The sequence below is a fragment of the Tursiops truncatus genome, chromosome 3 (assembly GCF_011762595.2).
Source record: "Tursiops truncatus isolate mTurTru1 chromosome 3, mTurTru1.mat.Y, whole genome shotgun sequence".
NCBI classification, from domain to species: Eukaryota; Metazoa; Chordata; class Mammalia; order Artiodactyla; family Delphinidae; genus Tursiops; species Tursiops truncatus.
Window position 1 is genome coordinate 147031653 of NC_047036.1, and position 23124 is coordinate 147054776.

Sequence of the window (23124 nt, forward strand, 5' to 3'; positions counted from 1 at the left end):
TTCCAAATGTTATCAGTGGTTATCTTTAGTGTAAAGATTGAGATGGTATTAATCGTTTTTGTTTTTGCTTTTCTGTATACTCTCATTTTCCTCTGATAGCCATATATTTTTAAATTTGTTTAATTTCTTAAAAGAAGAAAAATTTTTTAAAAGGCAGCTCCATGAATCAAGACAGAAGAAATGCATAGGCTCAGCTTCCTGGGCCTCAGCTATGTGACCATGAGCAAGGAGCCTGCCCTCTCTGTGCGTCTGTCCCCTCCCCTTTGGAAAAGGGTGACCAGTCGCCTGCCCGGCTCACCTTCCAAGGTGCCCAGAGACAGTGGATGAGGAAAGGCTTTGATATCCACAGCTGGCAGTCAGGTGATGGTGGTTTTATTCCCCCGGGGACATCTAGAAGACTCCCCAAGGAGATGCTCAGAGAAGCAAAAGAAAGCTGGCCTCCATTGCGGGGCAACCAGTTTTAGTGGACAGAGTTCTGGGCGGAGCTGGGGTGCCAAGTTCTCACCCCCCTCGGACACTGGCTTCCTTCATTTCTGTGAAATGAGAGGGATGAACTTTGACAGTGGTTTCTAAACCACTCCTTTGGTTTTCTTAAATAACAGGATCCTTTTCTCAAATGAAACACAGATTTCTCCATTAAGCATCAGTAGCTCTGTTCCTCAAAATCAGGCATTCTGTGCAAAACGAATCAACTTGGAGTCCATTTCGCATTATTTCAAATGGGAAAAATTATAAAGCATGACGTGTCCACTCAAGACTCCCCATTAATTTCCTAAAATGTAACTAACACATAGTAACACTCTCCCTGTACATGGCAAACTATCGTAACAGGAGGTCCAATGCTTAAAACATACCCTCTTGGGAATCCCCTGGTGGTCCAGTGGTTAAGACTGGGCACTTTCACTGCCATGGGCCCAGGTTTGATCCCTGGTCGGGGAAGTAAGATCCTGCATGCCACGCCAAAAAAAAAAAAAAAAAAAACCCCTCCTGACCACCAAGTCATTATTAACAACCAGTAACTGCGGTAGCATGAGCCTGGGCCGCTCTCCCGGATCTGGCACATTCCGAGATGCCCAGCCCCCACTGACCCTCGCTCCCTTTGCAAACCGTCTACATGTGAGTCAGACAGTCTTCCAATTACATCTAGAATTCACGAGACTTCCTGCCCATCATCTCGTTACAAATGTTATGCTGAGTTTTAGGAACGTAAATATGGTGTTTTACGGGCTCAACACTGGCTGAAAAGGAAGTTTGGAAACATGTACCTTCTTTTATAAACTGAGAGGCATTAATACTAGGAGAACATCAATGTGGGAGCCATTCTGCAGGGCAGGCTCTATGAAAACCAGGGCACCCTGGAATTCCTCCAAGGGTGATGCTGAGTGGGGAAGGTGGGGATTGAAGCTGTATCTGCACTGTGCACCTCAAAATATGAGGTTGCTGACGGAGAGTGGGGGCTATTAAAGGGTTCCCTTTAGTGCTGCCATTGAAAGGCATCCCCTTGGAGTAGCCGCAGCAGTAGTAATAACGATGCCACCACAACAAATAATACAACAGCTCACACTCAGCGAACTCTGACATGTGCCAGCTACTCTTCCAAGCACCCGTCATAAATTAGCTCATTTAATCCCAGGAACAACTCAATGAGCTAGGTACTGTTATCATCCCCATTTTACAGATGGGGAAACTGAGGCAAGGAGAGGTTAAGAACTTGCCTAGGGTTATCCAAGCAGAGCTGCGATTCGAGGCCAGGCAGCAGAGTTTCAGAGTTCCTTCCCGCTCCAAACCACTACCCCTGGCCCCCCAAAGTGGGGAGGCTCTGCAGAAAGAGGGGGCAGGGGACCCAGAGCCCCCCCAACTTCACCTTGTCCTCGCCCCAGCCCTTGCCCTTAAAGCAGAAGCTGAGAAAGTGTTGAGGCCCTTAGAACCAAGCAGGGTCCGGTGGCATCAGGCCATGGGAGCCAAGGGGGACGGGCGGTGGCACCTTACCCACAGCTTCCAGTCATAGTAGTAGGCTCCCAGGAGCTTCACGATGTAGGGGTGGTCACAGGTGGCGAGGATCTCAATCTCCACGATGTAGTCCTCCAGCTCCTCCTCACTCTTGGTCTCAATTACTTTGGCAGCAGCCAAGGCACCTGTCTCCTTGTTCTTGGCCTGCAAAGTTGAAGACACAGAAGGTCAGCAGCCATGGTTGGCAGGAAGCTGACCCCTGGAGGCCAGCTCAGAGAGGTCCACGTTGAGTGGGAAACAGAGGCCAGATGTCCAGATGCGGATAAGAGGCTGAAGTAGGAGGTACGCTGTTCTCAACAATGGCCAGTGCTCGCTCATTATGTCAGCTCAGGAGGGCATGCGTCAGAAACAATGTTCTGTGGTTAATAATAAATTATTTTAAGTACAGTACACCCATACTATAGGATAAATAAAAATACAAGAGCAGCATAGATCTAGAAACAACAACATGGAAAGATCGTTTATTGTTCAGTAAAAGATGCAAGTCACCGAACAATACAAGTGGTATGATGCTTTTTATATAAAAAATGGAAAACTACTCTTTTATAAATGCTCACACATGAACATAAATGCATGGAAAACTCTGGAGAGATACTGCCTGACAGCAGGCTGGGGAGGAGCCTGAAATGGGGACAGATTCAAAGGACACGTTCACTCTCTCTGTACTGTTTTAAAACTTTAATAGAATGTTTCGTGCATTTATTTGCATCATTTCACATACATTAAAAGTAAAATGAGGGACTTCCCTGGTGACGCAGTGGTTAATAATCTGCCGGCCAATGTAGGGGGATGAGTTTGAGCCCTGGCCAGGGAAGATCCCACATGCCGCGGAGCAACTAAGTCCAAGCACCACAACTACTGAAACCCGCGCACCTAGAGCCCGTGCTCCGCAACGAAGAGTAGCCCCCGCTCGCCGCAACTAGAGAAAGCCTAGTTTCTCTTCGTGGCTGCAGCAACGAAGACCCAAGGCAGCCAAAAATAAATAAATAAAGTAAAATGAAAAGGTTTTTTAGTGCCCACCAGTTACAGGGGAAGTAGCTCCTAGATGCATTTCACCTGGTCGTAACAACAGTTTCTTATGTGATGAAAAAGAGAGAATTTCACACGTATGAGGATAGCTATAAATTTTTAAAAATGGAAAATAAGTGTTGGTGAGGATGTGGAAGAATTGGTACCTTTGTGCATTGCTAGTAGGCATGTAACATGGTGCAGCCACTGTGGAAAAGAATTCCCAGCAGTTCCACTCAGGTATATTTGCAAAAGAACAGAAAGCAGGGATTTGAGCAGTATCTGTACACTAACGTTCACAGCAGCGCTATTCACAAGAGCCAAAAGGTGGAAACAACCCAAGTGTCCATCAGCAGATGAATGAATAAACAAAACGGGGTACAGTCAGCCCTCCCGCATCCTTGGGTTCCACATCCTCAGATTCAACCAACTGCAGATCAAAAATATTCAGGGAAAAAAAAAAAAAAAACCAGAAAGTTCCAAAAAGCAAAGCTTGAATTTGCCACGTACCTGGCAACTATTTATATAGCACTGACATAGACTTAGGTATCACAAGTAATCTACAGAGGACTTAAAGTATACAGGAGGATGTGCATAGCTTATATGCAAATACTATGCCATTTTATATAAGGGACTTGTGTATCCATGAATTTTGGTATCTGCGGGGGGTCCTGGAATCAATCCTCGTGGGATACCGAGGGAGGACTATATATACATCCAATGGACTATTATTCAGTCTTAAAAAGGAAGGAAATTCTGACACAAGCTACAACATGGATGAATCTGGAGGACATTATGCTAAGTGAGATAAGCCATTCACAAAAGGACAAATATTGCATTATTCCACTTAAATGAGGGTCCCTAGAGTAGTCAAATTCATAGAGACAGAAAGTAGAATAGAGGCTACCAGGGGCTGGCTACCAGCAGGAATGGGGAGTTAGTGTTTAATGGGTACAGAGTTTCTGTTTGGGATGATGAGGAAGTTCTGGAAATGGATAGTAGGGAAGGCTGCACAAACACTGTGAACATTCATAATGTCACTGAATTGTACAGTTAGAATTTGCTAAAACAGTCAATTTTATGTTACGTATATTTCACCACAATTTTAAAAACTGAGAGCGAGCAAGAAGTAACCGTGTAATAGTGCAAAAGCAATTTCACCCACGATGAGCTGGTGCCCAGGAAAAGGGTGCAGGGCCCACTGTTTCCCAGGTGGTCCCGTGAGCCTCGGGGGCCGCTGCTGGGAGCACCCACCCACCATGCTGCTGGTGGTGGTGGGAGATGTCCCGGTGTTCAAAGAGAGCATGCTTTCCTACAACACGGGCCTAAAAGCCAGCTGCTCGTCTGCAGCCTTTGAACAGCAGTCTGGTGTGGAAAGCACGGAAAAAATGAGCCACCCTGGACTCCGCCGTGGTGCCTTCCCGTGAACAGCACCACACGCCACTCGCCTAACAGGACAACTCTGCCACCTGATCCGCTGGAAACGCCAATGGCTGAGTCGCTCCTGCATGCCCAAGTACCCCTGGGGATGACAACCGGCATTCCCATCAGCTCACGTGACACCCCATTCTACAGACTTAGAGAGGGGACGAGACTGGAACTAGGGAGGCAGCACGAAAATGTGCATCTGGGTCCTCTAACTTCCAGGATTCTGAGCACTTTCCACTATCACACAAGCACACAAGCACTTTCCACTATCACCCTGTCATCTCCAGAACTCAGAAGCCTCTGAGACCAGATGCCAACAGGCAAGAGCACCCCCAGGCCAGCCCTGCACAGGGCACTCGCAATGCTGAGACAATGACCCTGCTCCTGGCCTCAAGGAGCTCAAGAGCCAGCTGGAGAGACCCACCCCTCTACTGCCTGTGGCAAGATAGTGAGCTTATGGGGGATGGGGGGTGGAAACTGGGAGGGGGCGCCAAGCCCCGCTAGGGAACCTTCCGGAAGGGAGTGATGCCAATAGGCAATTTATACGCTCATTTGTAAATTTACTCCCAGTTTAGGTGTTTCTGCTAACTGAGCTGCAAAGTCCCCAGGTCCCAAGCAGTGACAATCACGGTTTCACATTTGTCAAGGACCCCCTCTGCAAGGGACCCTGGTCCACACTTCAACCTGTGCTAACTCATTTATCTCCTCATTTATCACCATGTAGGTGCAATTATTATCTCATGTACAGATGAGGAGATTGAGGCAGGGTCCCAGCGACTTGGGTGACAGAGCTGATCTGCAACGCTGGCAGCCCTGCTCCCGGGTCTGCACTCTTGGAGTGTATGGAACCTTCCACATCTGGCCCAGGAGCTCCGTTTGGGGAAGGGAATTTCATGCGGGGCCATTCCCCCGAGATCAGTCCCTGTCCTAGAATTCACGCTGCTCACTCGGCCCTACCTGGGTGGGGTCCTCCCCCGTGAACTCAGTTTAGAAAGCTTGTTCAGAATGCCTTAGAACCTCATTGATTTAGCATTTGGGCTCTCTCTCTCACACGCTCACACGCTCACACGCTCACACGCTCAGACACACACACACACTTAACTGATGATGTGCCTGCCTTTTCATTTGTTGTAAAGCTGATTTTCTCCTGTCCCACTAGGGGACCATCCAAGTATCCTTTCACATTGTACAGTACTCATGCTCTTCCTCCTCTCCAAATCCAGAGGGAAGTTAAGGGCCCACTCTGCTCCTTTACAGAGAAGCCAGGAGCGGGCTTAGTGGGTGGCCAGAGCTAGGGCCAGGTGACCAAGGCACCCACCCTGAACATGCCCTCCCAGCCCCCAGCCACAGCAGCACAGGGAGAGCTGAGCTCACCTTTCACTCCTGAGAGCTGGTGAAGGAGGCTGCAGCCACCTTTTCCTGGGTTTCCTTAAAAGGTCTGTTTTCTCCTGAAGGTAGGCGAGGCCCAGGCGGGGACCGTTTTCCAGGAGTGCACAAAACCTGTTTTGCCCTCCATCCTGAAAGGCAGCACTGACCAGAGGTCCCAGCCTCTGGCGGGGTGCCAATATCAAGACGGAGGATCACCCGCTGCCCAGCACCTCACTCAGATTTCACAGAGAGCCAGGGCCTGCCAGAAAGGGGTTGGTAGCAATCGTGGTACATAAAGTGACTTGGCCAAATTAAGTTCTCTAAAAGCCTGGTTAAGGCAGTATCAACTGGAAAAAAAAAGCACATGAGAGTTGTGGGCTAAGTTTTATTTGGGGCAAAACGAGGACTACAGCCCAGGAGACAGCATTTCAGATAACTCTGAGAAACTGCTCCAAAGAGGTAGGGAGGAAGGTCAGTATACATGTGATTTGGGTGAAGGGGGAGTACATGCAATCAAGTGCATTTTTTTTGCAGGTTTCTGCTAGTCTCCTGAAAGTTACTGCTAGTCACAAGGAGCAGACGTCACCACGAAGGATCTTACTGCTTTTCTAGATATGAGGAGATACGAGAATTGGGCTCATAAAATTGTCTCCTGAAAATATCTAACGATCTGAAGACCTGTTCTGCCAGTTTCTTCCAGTGCACAGAGCGCCTCCTCTCTGCTCTCCACCCCGAATTCCTTTCAGGGAGTGTTGAAAGTCAGCAGCCGCAGCAGCAGCTCATGATTTGATCCTTGTAGAGGTAGATGACAAGTGCCAATTTGTAGGTGACAGCAGCAATCTATCACCTTGAGGCCACAGAGAACGTAATGATGGCTGATGATAAAAACAGCTAATACTGTCTAAGCAGTCACTGTGTGCTGCGACAGGCCCCGAGTGGAATCTCTCATTTCATCCTCAAGGCAGCCCTTAGAGACAAATATCACCATTCCCGATTTACAGATGAGGAAACTGAGATTCAGAGAGGCACGGTGAGTGTCTCAGGTCACACAGCAAGTGGGAAGGTGAAGGCTGAATACAAACTCAAGCCTGCCTGGCTCAAAGAGCCTGAGCTCCAAATCACTTCCCAGCACGCACTTCTTGGCGAGTGCCCAGCGTTCCCTGCTCCATCTCCCTTTGCTAAAGCCAATAGCAACCTCTCAGCGTCAGAGCGCTTGGCAGCTGCGGAGGACTGAAACTGCCAGGATTTAATCTACCCACGAGTCATTAAGGCAGGTGCCAGCCATCACGTCCATTTCCCAGATGAGGAGACTGAGGCTCAGAGAGCTATGAGGACCCACCCAGGATTGTGAGCTGTGGTGGTCTCCTGACTCCCAGTCCAGTGTTCCCTTTACTACACTAGGCTGGCAGGAATCAGCTTAATTCTATTCATTCATTCATTCAACCATTATTTACTGAGTCCATATTATGTGTGAGGCACTTTTCTAGTGAAGAGTTTCTGCCTAGAGGGAGAATCAGCAGGTTGGAATCACTGCCCTCCCATAGCATAATTCACCCTTCCCTGATTTGTCTTCAGAGGAGCCAACCCACTCTCATTCCCAGTCCCTAAACTGTAACCGGGCTGATTCCACCACCGTATCTAGAAAAGCAGGTGGGTGACTTATGCCGGCCAATCAGAACACTGCATTCCCCCTAACCACAGTGATTGGTTCAGGGATAGACACGTAATCAAGTCAGCTAATGAAATGCAACCTCAGAACAGTTGCTGCCCCAAGCCCTCCTTTACTGCTAGCCTCCAGCACTGCCTACCACAGTCCTGGAGCTTCTAGGTCATCGTGCTCCCAAGGGGAGACTGAAAATGAAACTAGCTCCGAAGTAGCAGAGCCTAGAGAGGGCCCGAGGGGACACTGCTAGATCCCCTCAATTAATTTTTACAATAGGGTGGTGTTATTATTAAGAGCCTCATTTTATATATGTAAGAGAATTGATGCTCAGAGAGGTGAAGTCACTTGCTCAAAGTCACACAGCAGGTAAAACAGCAGGGCTGGGAGTTGAATTGGGGCCTGTGTGACTTCAAAGTCCATGACCGCTTTGCCAGACGTGCCTGTAAATTCTGCCAAGGTCCTTTCTGGGTCTCTGCATCCCCCTCTGTGCCGTAGGAGAGAGGGGAAATGATAACCAAGCTCTCTGCAGGGTCTGATGTGAGGGCATCTTGGGGAGTGGGTGGGTACTGGAAAGCTAAGGGCGTCCACGTGGACGGGGCACCCACGGGAGTTGCAAGAAGTCATATAAAGAACAAGTGGCTGTCTGTGGCCTCTGACGTCCGTCTCTCCCACCGGCCGAGGCAAGACTGGGGTCCAGCAAAAGATGGGGGGAGCGCCCACCTAGCCCTCCACTGCTGGCCGGCAATGACTAACGCCTCAGCCCACACCCTTGAGAGCACACACACAGTGGTCACTTGTGCTTTCTGCCCAGGCACCTCTGTGCGAACAATCCTCCCCCTTGTGCGGCGCGGGGCCCAGCCCGAAGGAGGTGGGAACAACCCTCCCAGAAGAAGCCCTGTCCCACCCAAAGTGCCCAGCCAGCCCAGTCAGGGACTGGGAGCTTCCTGAAAGTCAACCACACAGAGACGGCCAGCTGGGCACAGCCCCCAGGCCCTCCTCTTCCCTCCTGGCTGCAGGCTGATCACTCTGTCCCTCCCTCCTCCTCCAGGGAAAGGGCTGATGTCACAGAACTCAGGGACCAGGAGAACGTTAGCCGCCCCTCCTAAACCCCAACTCCCAACTCCCAGTCTGCAGATGGGGAAACTGAGTCTGTGAAGGTCATGCAGTGCCCAGAGTCTGATCTGTGACAGCTGCCTTATCTGCAGAACCAAAACAGAGTAAATGAGAACACAAGAGCAGAAGGGCCTGGGAGGGCGTGTTGCTGTGGCACGGCTCACTTCAGGCCCGGGAGGCAGTGGAGCTGCCTGGAAATGAATCCTAAAGCGGGGCAGCAGGGGAACTGGCCGGCATCCGTTTTCCCCTTGAGGATTCACAACTCCAGTTCCCTTTGGGAGCCGTCTCTCTTTCAGTCTCAGTGCGAGAGATTCATGAGGCGCTGCTGAGCCCACCTGGTCCTGGCACACAGCCCAGCCCAGCCCAGCCACTCAGTCCTGACCCACTCAGTCACAGCCAGTGGCAGGCCAACAGGGTCGTACCTGAGTGGTCTCTTGGTTTGCTTTTGGGTGTTTTTTTTTTTTTGTAAAATTATCAGCAAATAAGTTTTTTCTTTCTCTGGGGTTGCTAAACTGGCAGAACAGAAGGCTGGAGGGTCTCGTAGCCCACCTTGCCACCCCTCTGAAGAGCCTGCTTGAGGGTGAGGCCAAGACCAGGGAAGACGAGACCAGCCACAAATGGAGGAGGGCAGATGCCGAGGGTCTGCGAACACCACGCACCAGCTGATCTTGAAGGAAGGATCTGCCCTTAGACTTTCCTCAGGGAACCAACAAACTCCCTTTTGAATGACTGTCATTTGCACCAAAAAGGAAATGAGCTCCCCAACGCTGAGGTTATTCCAGCAGAGAGCAGACGTCTATGGAAATACTTCACCATGCAACATCTGGTAACGAGGTGCTCTTCACTCCCAAGGGCACCATGACCTACAAAGTGACCTTCACTGAGGCCTCTCGGAGGACCTGACTGATAATCTAGGATCAGGGACCCAGATGGGAAACGTGGTTACTAACGGGCCACAGGCAGACAGAAACCATGGGATTCTTCTGCCAAAAGACTCTTCCTCCCAAAAAGCGGAGAAGATCACTTTACACTTATTAAATTAACAAAGCAAGGGACTTCCCTGGTGGTCCAGTGGTTAAGACTCTGTGCTTCCAATGCAGGGGGCACGGGTTTGATCCTCGGTCGGGGAACTAAAATCCCACATGCCACAAGGTATAGCCAAAAAAAAAAAAAAAAAGGCAAGGAAAAATGACCACCTCTACTGCTGGTAACCAAACGGGTGGTAAAATGCATAAACTGATTACTGACAAGAAAATAAACAGATTCAATCTCGTAAAGATGAAAACTGGCAATAGGTTTCCAGAGCCTTGAAAATAACTTTTAAGCCTATTAGCCCTCATTCCTGAGAATGTAAGGCCAGGAAATAATTCCAAAAAAGACAACAGAAGACATGTACTAGGATCACATTCACATTAGCCCACAATTATGGCGAAAAACATGGAAATAACCTGAACGTTCAACTATAGGATGATGTTTTAACTTAGTGGGATATTAAGCAACCCTTTAAAATGATAACTAGGAAAATAATATAGTAATGAGAAAAAATAATTAAGCCATAACAAGTAAACAAAGCTGGATGATAAAATTGTAGCTAAGCTATAACTCCGGGAAAACTGTGTGTGCCTCCAGACAGGGAGGTGCTGAGACACAGCATGAGGGATGCAAGTGGTTTCTAAAGGTAATTTTCACCCAATGACATCCGGCAATTACCCACAGGGGGCCCGGTGAGGACAGACTGGGGTTGGGGCACAGAAATTGACCAGTTCATCCAGATCTTGCCTTAAATGTTTCCAGAGATGGGCACTCTCTCCTCTCGGAAACCCACTTGAGCTGTGCTGTCCAATATGGTAGCTACTAGCCCCATGTGGCTATTTCAATGACCTGAAATTAAATGAAATTTAAAATGGAGTTCCCCGGTTACATTAACCACACTTCAAGTGCTTAATAACCACATGTGGCTAGTGGCTACCAGACTGAATAGAGCAGATACAGAACAGTCTCATCACTGCAGAAAGTTCTGGTAAGTGGGCAGCTTTGCACTCAAGGCTGCACCTGGCAGAAAAGGCATTCTCACAGAGGTAAGGGAGCATCTAAAACACTCCCAGATCCAGCCTCAGAAACATGCATTGCTTTCTCTAGGAAGAAACAAAGGGCTTGAGCGCAGAAAGTGGGTAGAAGAACATTGGGTGGTGATCATATGCTCGTGAGGTCGCCTAGCAACCTGGCTGGGCAGCAGGCGTGAGGAAAGGCTCTCAGCTGACCTGTCAGAGGAGCAGCCCAGGCGGGTGGGTCAAAGCTGAAGGATGGTGCGGTCAAGGCGAATCAATCCCCTTGATTGATTCTGGACGCTGGGCCAGGCATGTGTCAAATGAGGTTCAGGCCACTGGAACCGAGAAGAGGCTTGGTGTGTGCCCCACAATATACAACTGTGGTATCCCTGCCTGAACACACTTAATCTTTGCCTGGTGACGACGGTTACCAATGGCGGGAAAGGCTTCAACTCTATTAAGGAAGGAGGAAATCGGGCCCCGGAAGAAACAGGGTCACAGCAGAACCGGCTACGTGCAGGAGAAGGGCCCAACATCAACTCAAACAGGGTGGTCTGAGGGCTGCGGACAGGATGGGTGGCAGATATGGCCTTGGGCTCAGATGCTGCCACCGCCCCCGGGCTGTTGGGCATGAGTGGGCGGGCAGAGTGGAGCCACAGGCACCACATGCCAAGAAGAAAAAGGCCTGCTGAGGCCTCCTATGGTCTCTTGAGGCAGGATAAGGAGCGCCCCACCTTAGCCAGCACGGGTCCACGAGGGATGCAAAGTACTGCCACCTCCTCCTGTAGAAAACGAAGGCCCAGGTAGAGAAGGTGACTTGTCCCAGGTCACACAGCTAGGAAGTGGCTGCCAGGGTTCGACTCAGGTCCAGCTCTCTGCCCAGTGCTCCTTCCCCTCAGAAGCCCTCCAGAGGGAAATCTCCAGGGGCTCCCACCCAACTGCTGTGTGTGCCAATCCCCCTTTCCCACGGCTCCCTCCGTTGCCTTTAACCAGAGACCCTCTTAGGGCAAACCCTCAAGGGCTCCCTGCTGCTGACACGATCAAGCCCAAGTTCCCTGGCCCAGAGCCTTGGTGACCTGCCCCCTTCACTTGTCCAGGATCCCACTGCTCCCCTGCGTTCACCTCTTGCCACAGCCAGTGCCTGACTGCTTCCTACTTCCATGCTTTTCTTTATGCTCTTTCCTCCACCTGGAGTGCCTTCGCCATACCTGTGGTTTAACCATCCCACAAAGTCTAACTCAACCACAGCCTGCTCCAGGAAATGTTCCCAGAACCCCAGCCCCCCTCCCCTGCTAGAACTTCTTCACACCTTATTAGGGCTTTCATCACAGACTGCCTGGAGCCATAGTCATTTGTGTTCACAAATTCTCTCTGACCTGGCTGTGAGCTCTGAAAGGCTAAGCCCGTGTCAGATTCATCTTGTTCTGCCCCAGAGAGCCTAGAACAGAACAGCCAGTGGATGGGTGGGAGCATGGGAGGGTGGGTGTGTGGGAAGATGGGAGGATGGCTAGCCAGACAGGCAGATGGGTAAGTGGCTAGATGAATGGGAGGATGGGTGGGAGGGAAGGCATATGGAAGGATGGGTGTGTGGGAGGATGAATGGATAGATGGGTGGGTGGATGGGAAGATGGGTAAGTGGGCAGATGGATGGATGGATGGATGGATTGGCAGATGGATAGGAGAGTGAGTGACTAGGAGGATGAATAGATGGACGGGGGAGAGGGATAAAAAGGAATGAAAGGTATGTCTAGGGAGCAGACAATCATCCAGTCTTCCTTTCTTCCCAAAAGGTACCAGAGCCTACCTTGTTGCTGGCTTCTGTGAACAACCAGCCTCTCTTCTTCCCTCTATACTACAGCCAACAAAGTTCTTTTTACAAGTACTGATGCTACTCCATCCAATATCCCCAACTTAGTAAACTGAAAAATGGGCAAATTTCTTTTTTTTTTTTTTTTTTTGCCTCAATACACGGCATACAGGATCCTACTTCCCTGAGCAGGGATTGAACCTGCACCCCCGGCACTGGAGGCTCAAGTCTTAACCACTGAACAACCAGGGAAGTCCCAGAAATGGGCTAAATTCCTATCAAGTGATTTCTGGAATGGAAACAGCACAGGACCTAGGTTCAAATTCCAACTCTACTACTTACCAGCTACGTGTCCTTGGTGAAGACAGGAAACTAGACTTTAGTTTCCTGATGGAGATGGAGATAATTCCAGTGACATGAAAAAGTTTATGAGCCACCACGGGTTCGTCAGTTGACTATTGGTTGTTACTACCTTCACTGGGACTGTGTATTTTTGGTTTTCAAAAGCCTAAAACCATGTTTATCTCGTTCACCAAGGTATCTATTATTCTATCTGGCCAATAAGTATTTTAAAATAACAGATGGATGGATGGATGGATGGGTGGGTGGGTGGGTGGGTGGGTGGGTGGATGGATGGATGGATGGATGGATGGATGGATGGATGGATGGATGGATGAATGAATTGGTGTGTGTATCTCCTTGTAAACAGAGAGAAATGAGGCCTCCACATAAAAGAAAGGAAAGTGGCATGAAGTCCATTGTCTCCTCAACACAGTTAGATTCCTGAATCTAATCTGTTCTCTGGTTTGGGAAGATGGGCCGTCTTTACCTTGGGAAAGCCAAAGCCTTTGACTGGGCCAGGACATACACAGTTAATGAGAGGAAACCACTTCCTGATCAATAATCGCCGGGCAAGTTTCAGTTCAGTGACAAATGAAACGGCTGAGTTTCAGAACAAGTAACACTTAAGGACGGCAAAGATTATGAAGCACAAAAGCAGAGGAGTAACGTGGCTTCCAAAGACGGGCATTTAATACTCTCTCCCTTGGGGAGGAGAAGGCTGGCGCGCAATCCTGGCACAGCAGGGAAATGCTGAGGCGCCAAATCCTTCTGGGCCAGCAAATAAAAAAGTAAAACCCGAACAGGATTGGCCCCAAAGATACCATGTCATAGCCTTGGCTAAAAACCCGGGCAACCTGTCCAACTTGGCTGGGGATAGGAGAGGTTTCAGATCTCAGCTCTTCAAAAGTTCTGGGGAATCCAACCCCGCGTTATCACTGGTAAAGCAGGTGGGACAGGTGACGTGGGCTCTGCCTCCTTGAGGCTCCTGCTCCCACCTTTCCCAGGCTCCCTCTACCCAGAGGACTGGGAGAGGACTGGGTGCTGAGTCACGGGGGGGCGGGTGGCCTGGGGTCGACGGCACAGAGGAAGGAAGCACCTTTATCCAGGCCGCCGCCCTGGACCCACTCCCTGCACATGCAGGCACCTTTAAGCCTCACCTCACTCAATCTTCACCACAACCTGGGGGTCATGTATTTTTATCAACCCTGTTTTCTAGTCAGTCCCAAATCTCAGAGAACTTAAGGTTGCCCTGTGCTTTCAATCAACAGTACTTTTTGTGCTGTTTTTTATTATTCCAAAAGCATTACACACTCGTTAAAGAGCATCTTCAAAACATACTGGTACAAAGAAGAAAATCAAACCAGGCATCGTCCCAGAGATAACCGCCTTAAGCATCTTGGAGCACCTCCTCCCAGATTCCACAGTACAGAGGCACCTGGACTTGTCTGGAACCCCACCCTAACACCTCCCAGCTGTGTGACCCCAGGGGACTTACGTGACCTCTCTGTCCCTCACTTTCCTGCTTGGTACAATAAAGATGTTAGCAGTTCCCACCTCATGGGCTGTTGTGAGCATTCAGTGGGTTAATACGTCAAAGACGCTTAGAGCAGGGCTGGGCCGTAGTGCACGCCCCACAACTGTCCACTCATGCTTGTCTCTCTCTCTCCACAAATGTGTCCTTGCATACTTCATAAAAATGGGATTCAACTGTATACATTGATTTGTCATTCTCCTTTTTACTTAGCAATATGCCACGAACAGCCCTTCCGATCACAAAACACCTTCCACAGCATCCCCTCCAACTACTGCAGACTGAATGGTGGGCCCACCGTAGGTCTAACCAATCCCCTGTCGTTGGGCTCTCTACCCTGGTCACAGGGCGCTGCGTCCAAAAGCCTGAGACTTGATTTACAGGTTGCCAGACAGGTCTCCAAGTGGCAGGGTCACTCCAGGCCTCACGGGTCACACAGGTGGGTACCCTAGATAGCACTGAGATGTGAGGCCAAGCCTGGGTCAGTTTTGCTGTGTGCCCTTAGGCACTGGCCTTGTAAGTTTGCAGGTGTAAAGACACTTTGGTCCCACCTATGAAAGGGACTGTATTATCCCCCTTTTTCAGAAAAGGAAACTGAGGCTCAGAGGGGTGACATCACTTGCCCAAGGTCACTCAGCAAAGACAATGGCCTTGCTGGGACTCATGGGATGAAGGGCATCACCCAGTCCAGAGCCTCTGAGGAGGACTCTTGTGGGAGGTGTGGGGTGATTCAGGGGTCTTCTGAGGTGCACCCTGCTGGTCCCCGCAGGCGGTCCTGCAGACAGATCACAAGCTCGGGATGGGGGACAGAGGCTGGCACTGGTGCTTGGGGTTCCAGATTCCTCATGAACGGAGGCACACCAGTCACCTCTCCTCAGCCCCAGCTGTCACCTCGAAGTGGGTGCAGGGGTGTTGTAGGCACTCGGAGGAAAAGGAGGCTTGAGAAGGAACTAGGCCTACCCAGTCTGGCACCAGAGCCCACCAAGATGCAAACCAAAGGTAGAAAGAGGGCTTCCCTGGTGGCACAGTGGTTGAGAGTCCGCCTGCCGATGCAGGGGACATGGGTTCGTGCCCCGGTCCGGGAAGATCCCACATGCCGCGGAGCGGCTGGGCCCGTGAGCCATGGCCGCTGAGCCTGCGCGTCCGGAGCCTGTGCTCCGCAACGGGAGAGGCCACAGCAGTGCGAGGCCCGCGTACCGCAAAAAAAAAAAAAAAAAAAAAAAAGGTAGAAAGCATCTCAAAGCCCAACAGAGAGGCATGCCAGCTCTGATGGGGTCATTCCTCAGGGCGACAAAGCCAGCTTTGTGACAACCACCTCAGAGGGCCAAGAATTGGGTCTGGGCTGCCAGACAAGACAGGCTGGAGCTTTCCAGGAAGGAGGGCGAAGGGAAGTGAGGCACCGGCATCAGCTTCTCCCTCCAGGCCATGAATGCTGCTCTTCTGGTCATCCAGGATGGCCTTGGCTATCCTGGACCAACTGGTCACAGGGCGGGCATGGAGCTGAGACTGCCCTCCCCGGGCAGGGAACTTCTCAAAGGCTGGACGGAGCCTTCTTTGTTCATCCTCATTACACAGCCGTAAGCTTTAGGCTGATCCCCGGGACGCGACACACCAGCGTCTACCCAGGAGCAGCCTCCAGTGTAACAAGCAAGGGAAGGTGGACCACGAGCCTCAAGGGAATCTGCCTGTCAATCGTCAGAAAGCCAGGCCAGGCAATCTAGTCAACCCGCAGAGAACATCATCATCACAATGACAACAGCCCCATGCACTTCTCCTTCCTCCATGCTGGGCACGGTGTTAGGGTTGGCCACACGTCTCCATCTTCACAAATTCCCTGAGGGAAGCACTATTTTGATCCCCATTTTACAGCTCAAGATACTGAGCCTCAGAGAGGTGAGGTGACTTTCCCAAGGTCACACAGCAAGCAGGCAGCAAAGCCAGGAGAAAGCTCAGAACTGATTTCAGTGCCTGCACTCATCACCACAGTGCTGGCCTGCCTAAAGAGAGGGGGGAGCCTGGGTCTGGCATTTACTACAATTCGTTTATTCATTCAGCAGTTATTAACTCAGTATCTACCACATACCTGTTATCCACAAAAGATGGATAATTCCCTGCTCTCCAGGACCTGACATTCTCCAGAGAGGAAAGAAAATAAACAAGGAGACACACAAGAGAATCCCAGTTTGTGACAGGAGGCTTGAAGGAAATCAGCAGGGAGCTGTCACTGTGGTCAGGAGGGAACATGGGAGTTGAGACCCAGAGGATGAGAAGGAGCCAGCTGTGCAGTCATCGGAAGAGAGTGGCAGGCAGAGGGACCAGCAAGTGCAAAGGTCCTGAGGCAGAAAAGGCTGTGCTTCCTTCAACTGCTCTCAGTGGCCCCCATCCTCCTTAGACTTGGAGGCTGGCTAATGTTAACTCTTTAGTCACCAGCATAGTGGTTAACCCTCCACCTGCCACCCTTAGGGCTTGAATTCTGGTTCTGGTACAGCCTGTTCTTAGGAGGAAAAAAATAAGCTATAGGAGAAGGAAGAAAAAAAATTGTAGCAAAGGGGAAAGCAGAGAGAAAGGGGAAGAGAAAGAGGAGTGAGCACATGGAGAGCGGGAGGAGGGGGTGGAAGGAGGAAGCTCTTTTGCAAGTCCCTTCCTCCCTGCCTATCCCTCCCTCCCTGCCGGCAGCCTACAGGAGTGCACAGCACCTTAGGGCCCACAAGGGCCTCAGGAGCACCCAGCTTCCCCACCCTGACACCGCCCCCTTCCCCTGCCACTTCCTCTGCTAACCCTGCCCAAGACCATCACCACTTCCTCCGCATTAGAGGCCACCATCGCCATCCCAGGGCTCAGATTCAGTGGAGGCTGAGGCAGGCCCGAAGAAGAGGCACATTCCTGGGCTCACAAATGTCAAGGCCACAGGAGATACCACACTGAAGGGACCCTGGACCCTCTCCTCCCAATAAGCCCATTTGTCTTCCCCTCTGTATTGTACAGCAGAAAAGGCAGAGGCTCCTGGCCAGAGATATCTGGGTTTAAGTCCCAACTTTGCCACGGAAGAGCTGTGTGATGCTGAGCAAGTCACTGTACCTCTCTGGGCTTCTGCATCATCAGGTGGGGATACTAACTCCTGCTTTTCATGGGGCTGGTAGAAGAATACATGATGGAATGATGGACAGATATGAACGGAGTGGGAGTTCCCTGGTGGTCCAGTGGTTAAGACTCCGTGCTTCCACTGCAGCAGGCATGGGTTCAATCCCTGGTTGGGGAACTAGGATCCTGCATGCCGCACGGTGAGGCCAAAAAAAAATGAATGGAGCAAAAGTCAACTCCCCACTCCTTTATCTTGTTCACCTGGGAACCCACGGTGCCTGACACATAGGAGGTGTTCAGCTGATCATGCTAATGACTAACACCCATGTGAGCTTTTCCAGAGTCCTGGACTAAGGGGTTTACATGGGCTATTTCATACTCCAACAACCCAATGAAGTAGTACCTTTCTGCAACTAAAGAAACCGAGGCACAGGTAAGTACTTTTCTCAGGATCACATAACCTGCAAGAGGGAGGGCCAGGCTTTAACTCCAGGAACCAGGATCGCATCCAAGTTCCCGGACCATCTCTAGTCCCTGGCAAACGTGAGCCTCCCTTCCCATCTCACCGACTCTGCTCTCTTTCCTTACTGACTACCAGGCCTAGTTCTCTAGAATCCTCCATGCCTCTCACCCACGTACAACATCTCCCTCTCGGGCTAGTCCCCTTCCATTAGTCACTTCCCCTCCCTGGACTCTAACTTGGGCTCCAACCACAGCTCTGGTCCTCCTCCCACCCCCACCAGCTCCAGCCACCAAGACGTGGCCACTCTGTCCCAGCCTTCACTCATCAGTGGCTACCCTGACCTTGGGCAGCCAGGATACCTGGCTCTGGCATCCCCCAATTGTGTGGGCAAGCCACTCCCCATCTGGTGACCATTCAAAGATCACTCTTCTCTAACACCACACAAGGCTGACCTCATGACCTGGTCAGACCCCGGAGGCTTGGGGCAGGCAGGACGGTAACCGTCATATTCAAATCCCTCAACTTGGCATTCAAGGCTCTCTTGACTTGACTCCCACACACTGTTCTAGACCTGGCCCGCCCTGGCCAGCTCTCCAGGCCAAGCCCAGCTCCCAAACCCACTGACCGCTGGGCTTGAGGAGGCATTTGAAATGTGTACAGTGGACCAGGGGGAGGGCACCAGGTGCTGGCGGACAGAGAGGCCAGATCTGCGCTGCCCAGTATAGCAGCCAAGGTCACTACCGAGCCCCTGAACCGTGGCTGGTCCACACCGAGACACACTGTAAATGCCAAACGCACACCAATTTCAAAGACTTAGTATGGAATGAGAACTTTAAATAACTCTTTCTTTGTATTGATTATATGCTGAAATGATCATACTTTGGAAATACTGGGATAATCAAAATATACTATTGAAATTCATTTCTCCTGGTGTTTTTCCTTGTTTGAATGAGGCTACTGGAACATTGTAAGTTGCACACGCGTCTCCTGTTACATACCCCTTGGACAGCGCTGGCCCAGAGGCTGCCCCTCGCTTCCAGCAGACGTGGCCCCGCAGGAGTACACGTGGGCGGTACCAGCACATCTGATATTTCCACACAAGACAGGGATCAGGGTTCTTATGGGAACTCTCCTGATCTCAAAACGCCTGCAATCACTTCAAACTTGGTTCAGCCACCGTGGGAGCCACACAAACCCACCTGCAGGCCCTTCCTGGCTCAAGGGCCACCAGGGGACAACCTCAGGCCTCACTGTCTGGCCTCTCTCCTGGCCCAGACTTCCTTCCCTCCAGCCTTCTATCCCGTCCCACCCGCCCTGCCTGGTGGAAGCCGTCCCTTCTCACTCTAGCCCCATCTTGGTCCCGCTACAGCTCGCTCACCCTGGCAGAGCTTTCTTTTCCTCCCCCGTGTGGCCCTGAACACAGCAGGGGTGGCAGGCGCCTGGCCCATCCTGAGCACCTATGAGCTACCGGTCTGATTCTCACAGCTGATCTGTGGGGTGAGTACTGGTCTCGGCCCCACTGGACACATGGGGAAACTGAGGCTCAGAGACAAGCCACTCGCCTGACGTCACACAGCGGCGAAGTGGGGCAGCCAGGGTTGAAAGCCTGGTCTACCTGGCTGTGAGGCCCGAGTCTTTCATCACACACCCCCAGGGATGTGATACACACAAGTGAACGCGGCCTGTTTGCTGAACTGAATCGAGGCACATTCATTTGTATGAGGCAGCAGTGTGCCACGGGAGTGATCTTGTCCCCCAGGGGACATGTGGCCTTGTCCAGAGACATTTCTGGCAACTGCGGGTGGAGGAGGAGGTGCCGGCAGTGGTGGTACTTTTGTGGGTAGAAGCCAGAGATGCCGCTAACATCCTATAATACACAGGCAGCCCCCACAGCAAAGAATGAGCTGCCTCAAATGTCAGTAAGGTGGGGAGCCTGGTATCATGGACAAGCTACAAACACTGAAGGCCTTCTGCTTGTCCCCAGTTTAGCTGCAGTAGCTGGCCAGGACCTTCTCCGTTTGATAGCAAGAGCATCAACCATAATGAACTATCATCCTTTCCTGCCCACTTCCTGGGTGGAGATCAGGTGCTGAATGTATTGCCCCTCCCTAGCTCATCTCGTCCTCCATCGTCCTCCAAATTATCACCTCCATTTTACAGACAAGGGTCTGAGGCTCAGAAGGCGGGGAAATCACTTGTCTGGGGTTACAACCCAGATCCTCCTGAGCCCCAGTTGCTTCCCTTAACCACCCTGCTCCACTGCCCTCAGCAGGAGCTGGGCCTGGGAGTGACCATCCCGGGCTGTTTTCTCGGGGCCTGTGGGGCGGCAGCCCCTGGGGATTTCCCCCTAGTCCGGGTAACCTCGGGAGGCCAGGGAACCCTGGATGGAGGTGAAGGCTGGGGGCACCGTTAGTTGTTTAGCTCACTTCACCCTGGCCTGCTCTAGACCCAGCCAGAACAAGTCTCAGGGCGGCCAGTGCTAAACCTGCCCCTCCAGACCCAGGCAGACCCCCTGCGCAGGCAACATCCCCAGGAAGCTCCGGCCACCTTGGTTCTAGGACCCAGCCAGGAACCCACTCACAATAGCATGGACTTGTGTTTAAAAACACTAGACTGAGCGGAAATAAGGTTACTGCCTGGGGGCAGAGCTCTTTCCGGAGGAGGAGGGGAGGCGCACGGGAGACCTCGGCAGACCCCGGAGGAAGGAGGAAGCGGAAACCGAGGCTTTAAAACTCTTGGGCAGAGATGAGGGGAAAGGAGCCGGCCTGGCCGGGGAGGGCCCAGAACCTCAGCTTTGTCTGAACTGGGTGGCAGGGCAGGATATGGCACCCGAAGGATGGGGGTTAACAATGGCTCTCTGAGCCCGGGGGCACCTGAGGTCCCCACCCATGGGGCAGACGCTGCCAAGATCCCGGGTTCCTGCAGGGTTCCAGGGGACTCGGGGACTGGCTCTTAAGCGAAGGCAAGGGGCAGAGGGGGCCGCTATTAACTTATCTCATTTTCTTTTAAAAACCACCCTCAAAGAGCCATGCATCACTCCCTCAACCGAGTAACTCCCTTCTAGGAGTCTAGCATAAAAAAATGATTTAAAATATAAAAACTTTACAAGCAAAGCTGTTCATCAATATAGAGTCAGCCTAGGGCTTCCCTGGTGGTGCAGTAGTTAAGAATTCGCCTGCCAATGCAGGGGACATGGGTTCGAGCTCTGGTCCGGGAAGACCCCATATGCGGCGGAGCAACTAAGCCCGTGCACCACAACGACTGAGCCTGTGCTCTAGAGCCCGTGAACCACAACTACGGAAGCCCGCGTGCCGCAACTACTGAAGCCTGGGTGCCTAGAGCCTGTGCTCCACAACAAGAGAAGCCACCGCAATGGGAAGCCCACGCACCGCAACGAAGAGTAGCCCCCGCTCGCCGCAACTAGAGAAAGCCTGCGCGCAGCAACAAAGACCCAGTGCAGCCAAAAATAAATAAATAAAAATATACAGTCAACTTTGCTATAAAGTTTACTTTAAAAAATGCCAGTTTTGTTTCAACGCCACTGATGTATTAGGGAACAATTTTATCAAAACGCTAAATTCACCTTTGCTTATGTTCTGTTCTGTCTGCCAGAAACGCTAGGTGAACACAGAAAACTTCACCCAGATGAGCCAAGCAGCAAAGGAATGCACAAATGGCACAGGCACCTCAAACATCTCTCAGCAACCTTTAAGCCACACCCACCCCATCTGGGGGTCCAACGTGCCCCCTGATTTCAGATAACCCTCTTTTCAGATAACCCTCCTTCCACAGCTCCACATACTGCAATGCTTCCCACCCACAGCCACAAGCATCCTTGCAGACCTCTTTCCCAGTTCAGTGTTGTATTTATTGTGATAATTTTGTCTTTCTTATCTGCAAAACTTGTGTAAAACGGTGCTACTTGTTTTTTAGGTTCCTATCTTTATTTTTTTCTAATGTGCTGATGAAGTTTTTGAGTGTTGTGCCCTTAGCCCCATTTTTCTCACAAGGCCTCTGATTTTTGCTGCATGTTTTGCACAATTCAGGGATTTTTAGGAAGGCGTATTTACACTACAGCAGACCTGACTGTATTGTGTAAAGGGCTTAGCACAGCGCCTGGCACATGATAAGCATTTAATCAATTTTAACTTGTTGGGCTTCCCTGGTGGCGCAGTGGTTAAGAATCCGCCTGCCAATGCAGGGGACACTGGTTCGAGCCCTGGCCTAGGAAGATCCCACATGCTGCGGAGCAACTAAGCCCGTGTGCCACAACTGCAGAGCCTGCGCTCTAGAGCCCGTGAGCCACAACTAGTGAGCCCGCATGCCACAACTACTGAAGCCTGTGTGCCTAGAGCCCGTGCTTTGCAACAAGAGAAGCCACAGCGATAAACCCACGCACCACAACGAAGAGTAGCCCCCACTCACCACAACTAGAGAAAAGCCTGCGTGCAGCAACGAAGACGCAGTGCAGCCAAAAATAAATAAATTTATTTTAAAAAAATTTTTAACTTGTTAATAGTAAAAAGAAAATGGGGGGGTAGGAATTAAATATCCAATAAGATTAAAATCATGGGGGCACTGAGCCATCCCAGAAGGTATGTGTGAAACATTTAGAATAACACAGGAAGAGGCTTTAGGAATGAAAGATAACATAAAACACTGTAGGTGTGTATTATTACAACCCTGCATTAAAAAAATTTTTTTCTCCATAAAAATCGATTAAGTCTGGAAGGAAATATATCAAAATGTCAACAGCAACTGATGGGACTTAAGGTAATGTTTTTCTTTTTAATTAAAAACAAATTTGTACTATACACCTAATTTTGCAAAATCATAAACATTTTAAAAGCTTAAAGACAACATAAGACAACAACTAAAGCAATTTTCAAGAAGCAGAAAAATCATCTCAGCCTGTTAACCCAACTCTTCATGCCCCCATGCTCCCTGTCTCTGTTCAGTACATAAGTACCTGTTTCACCCACAGCTAGGACAGCGGGCACACCCTGCTGAAAGCAGTTTCTTCCATTCAACCCTCCATCTTGTCTTTAGAGTAAAGATTATTATTAAGGGCAAGAATTTTGAAACTATATAGCTTGTGACTTTTACTTTGTATCTAGTAATGAACGAGAAATGATTTTCTTTTGAAATCGCTTAAGGAGTAGGTGAGCATGAACTTGACTGTGCAAAAAATCAATCCTACGCGCCTCTTTTTCTCCCGAGATCAACTGATGATTTATCAGGGAGAAGACGGAAAAAGAGGCT

At 50.6% G+C, this 23124-nt stretch overlaps 1 protein-coding gene across 3 annotated transcripts in view; it reads right to left on the minus strand.

The window, feature by feature from the left end:
* STK10 (serine/threonine kinase 10) overlaps positions 1 to 23124 on the minus strand; it is a 119640-nt gene that overhangs the window by 93559 nt on the left and 2957 nt on the right. For all 3 annotated transcript variants that reach the window (XM_033853562.2, XM_033853561.2, XM_033853563.2), the window contains exon 2: positions 1990 to 2154. In XM_033853562.2, the coding sequence (XP_033709453.1) occupies positions 1990 to 2154 (165 nt within the window). The remainder of the gene's footprint in view (positions 1 to 1989; positions 2155 to 23124) is intronic.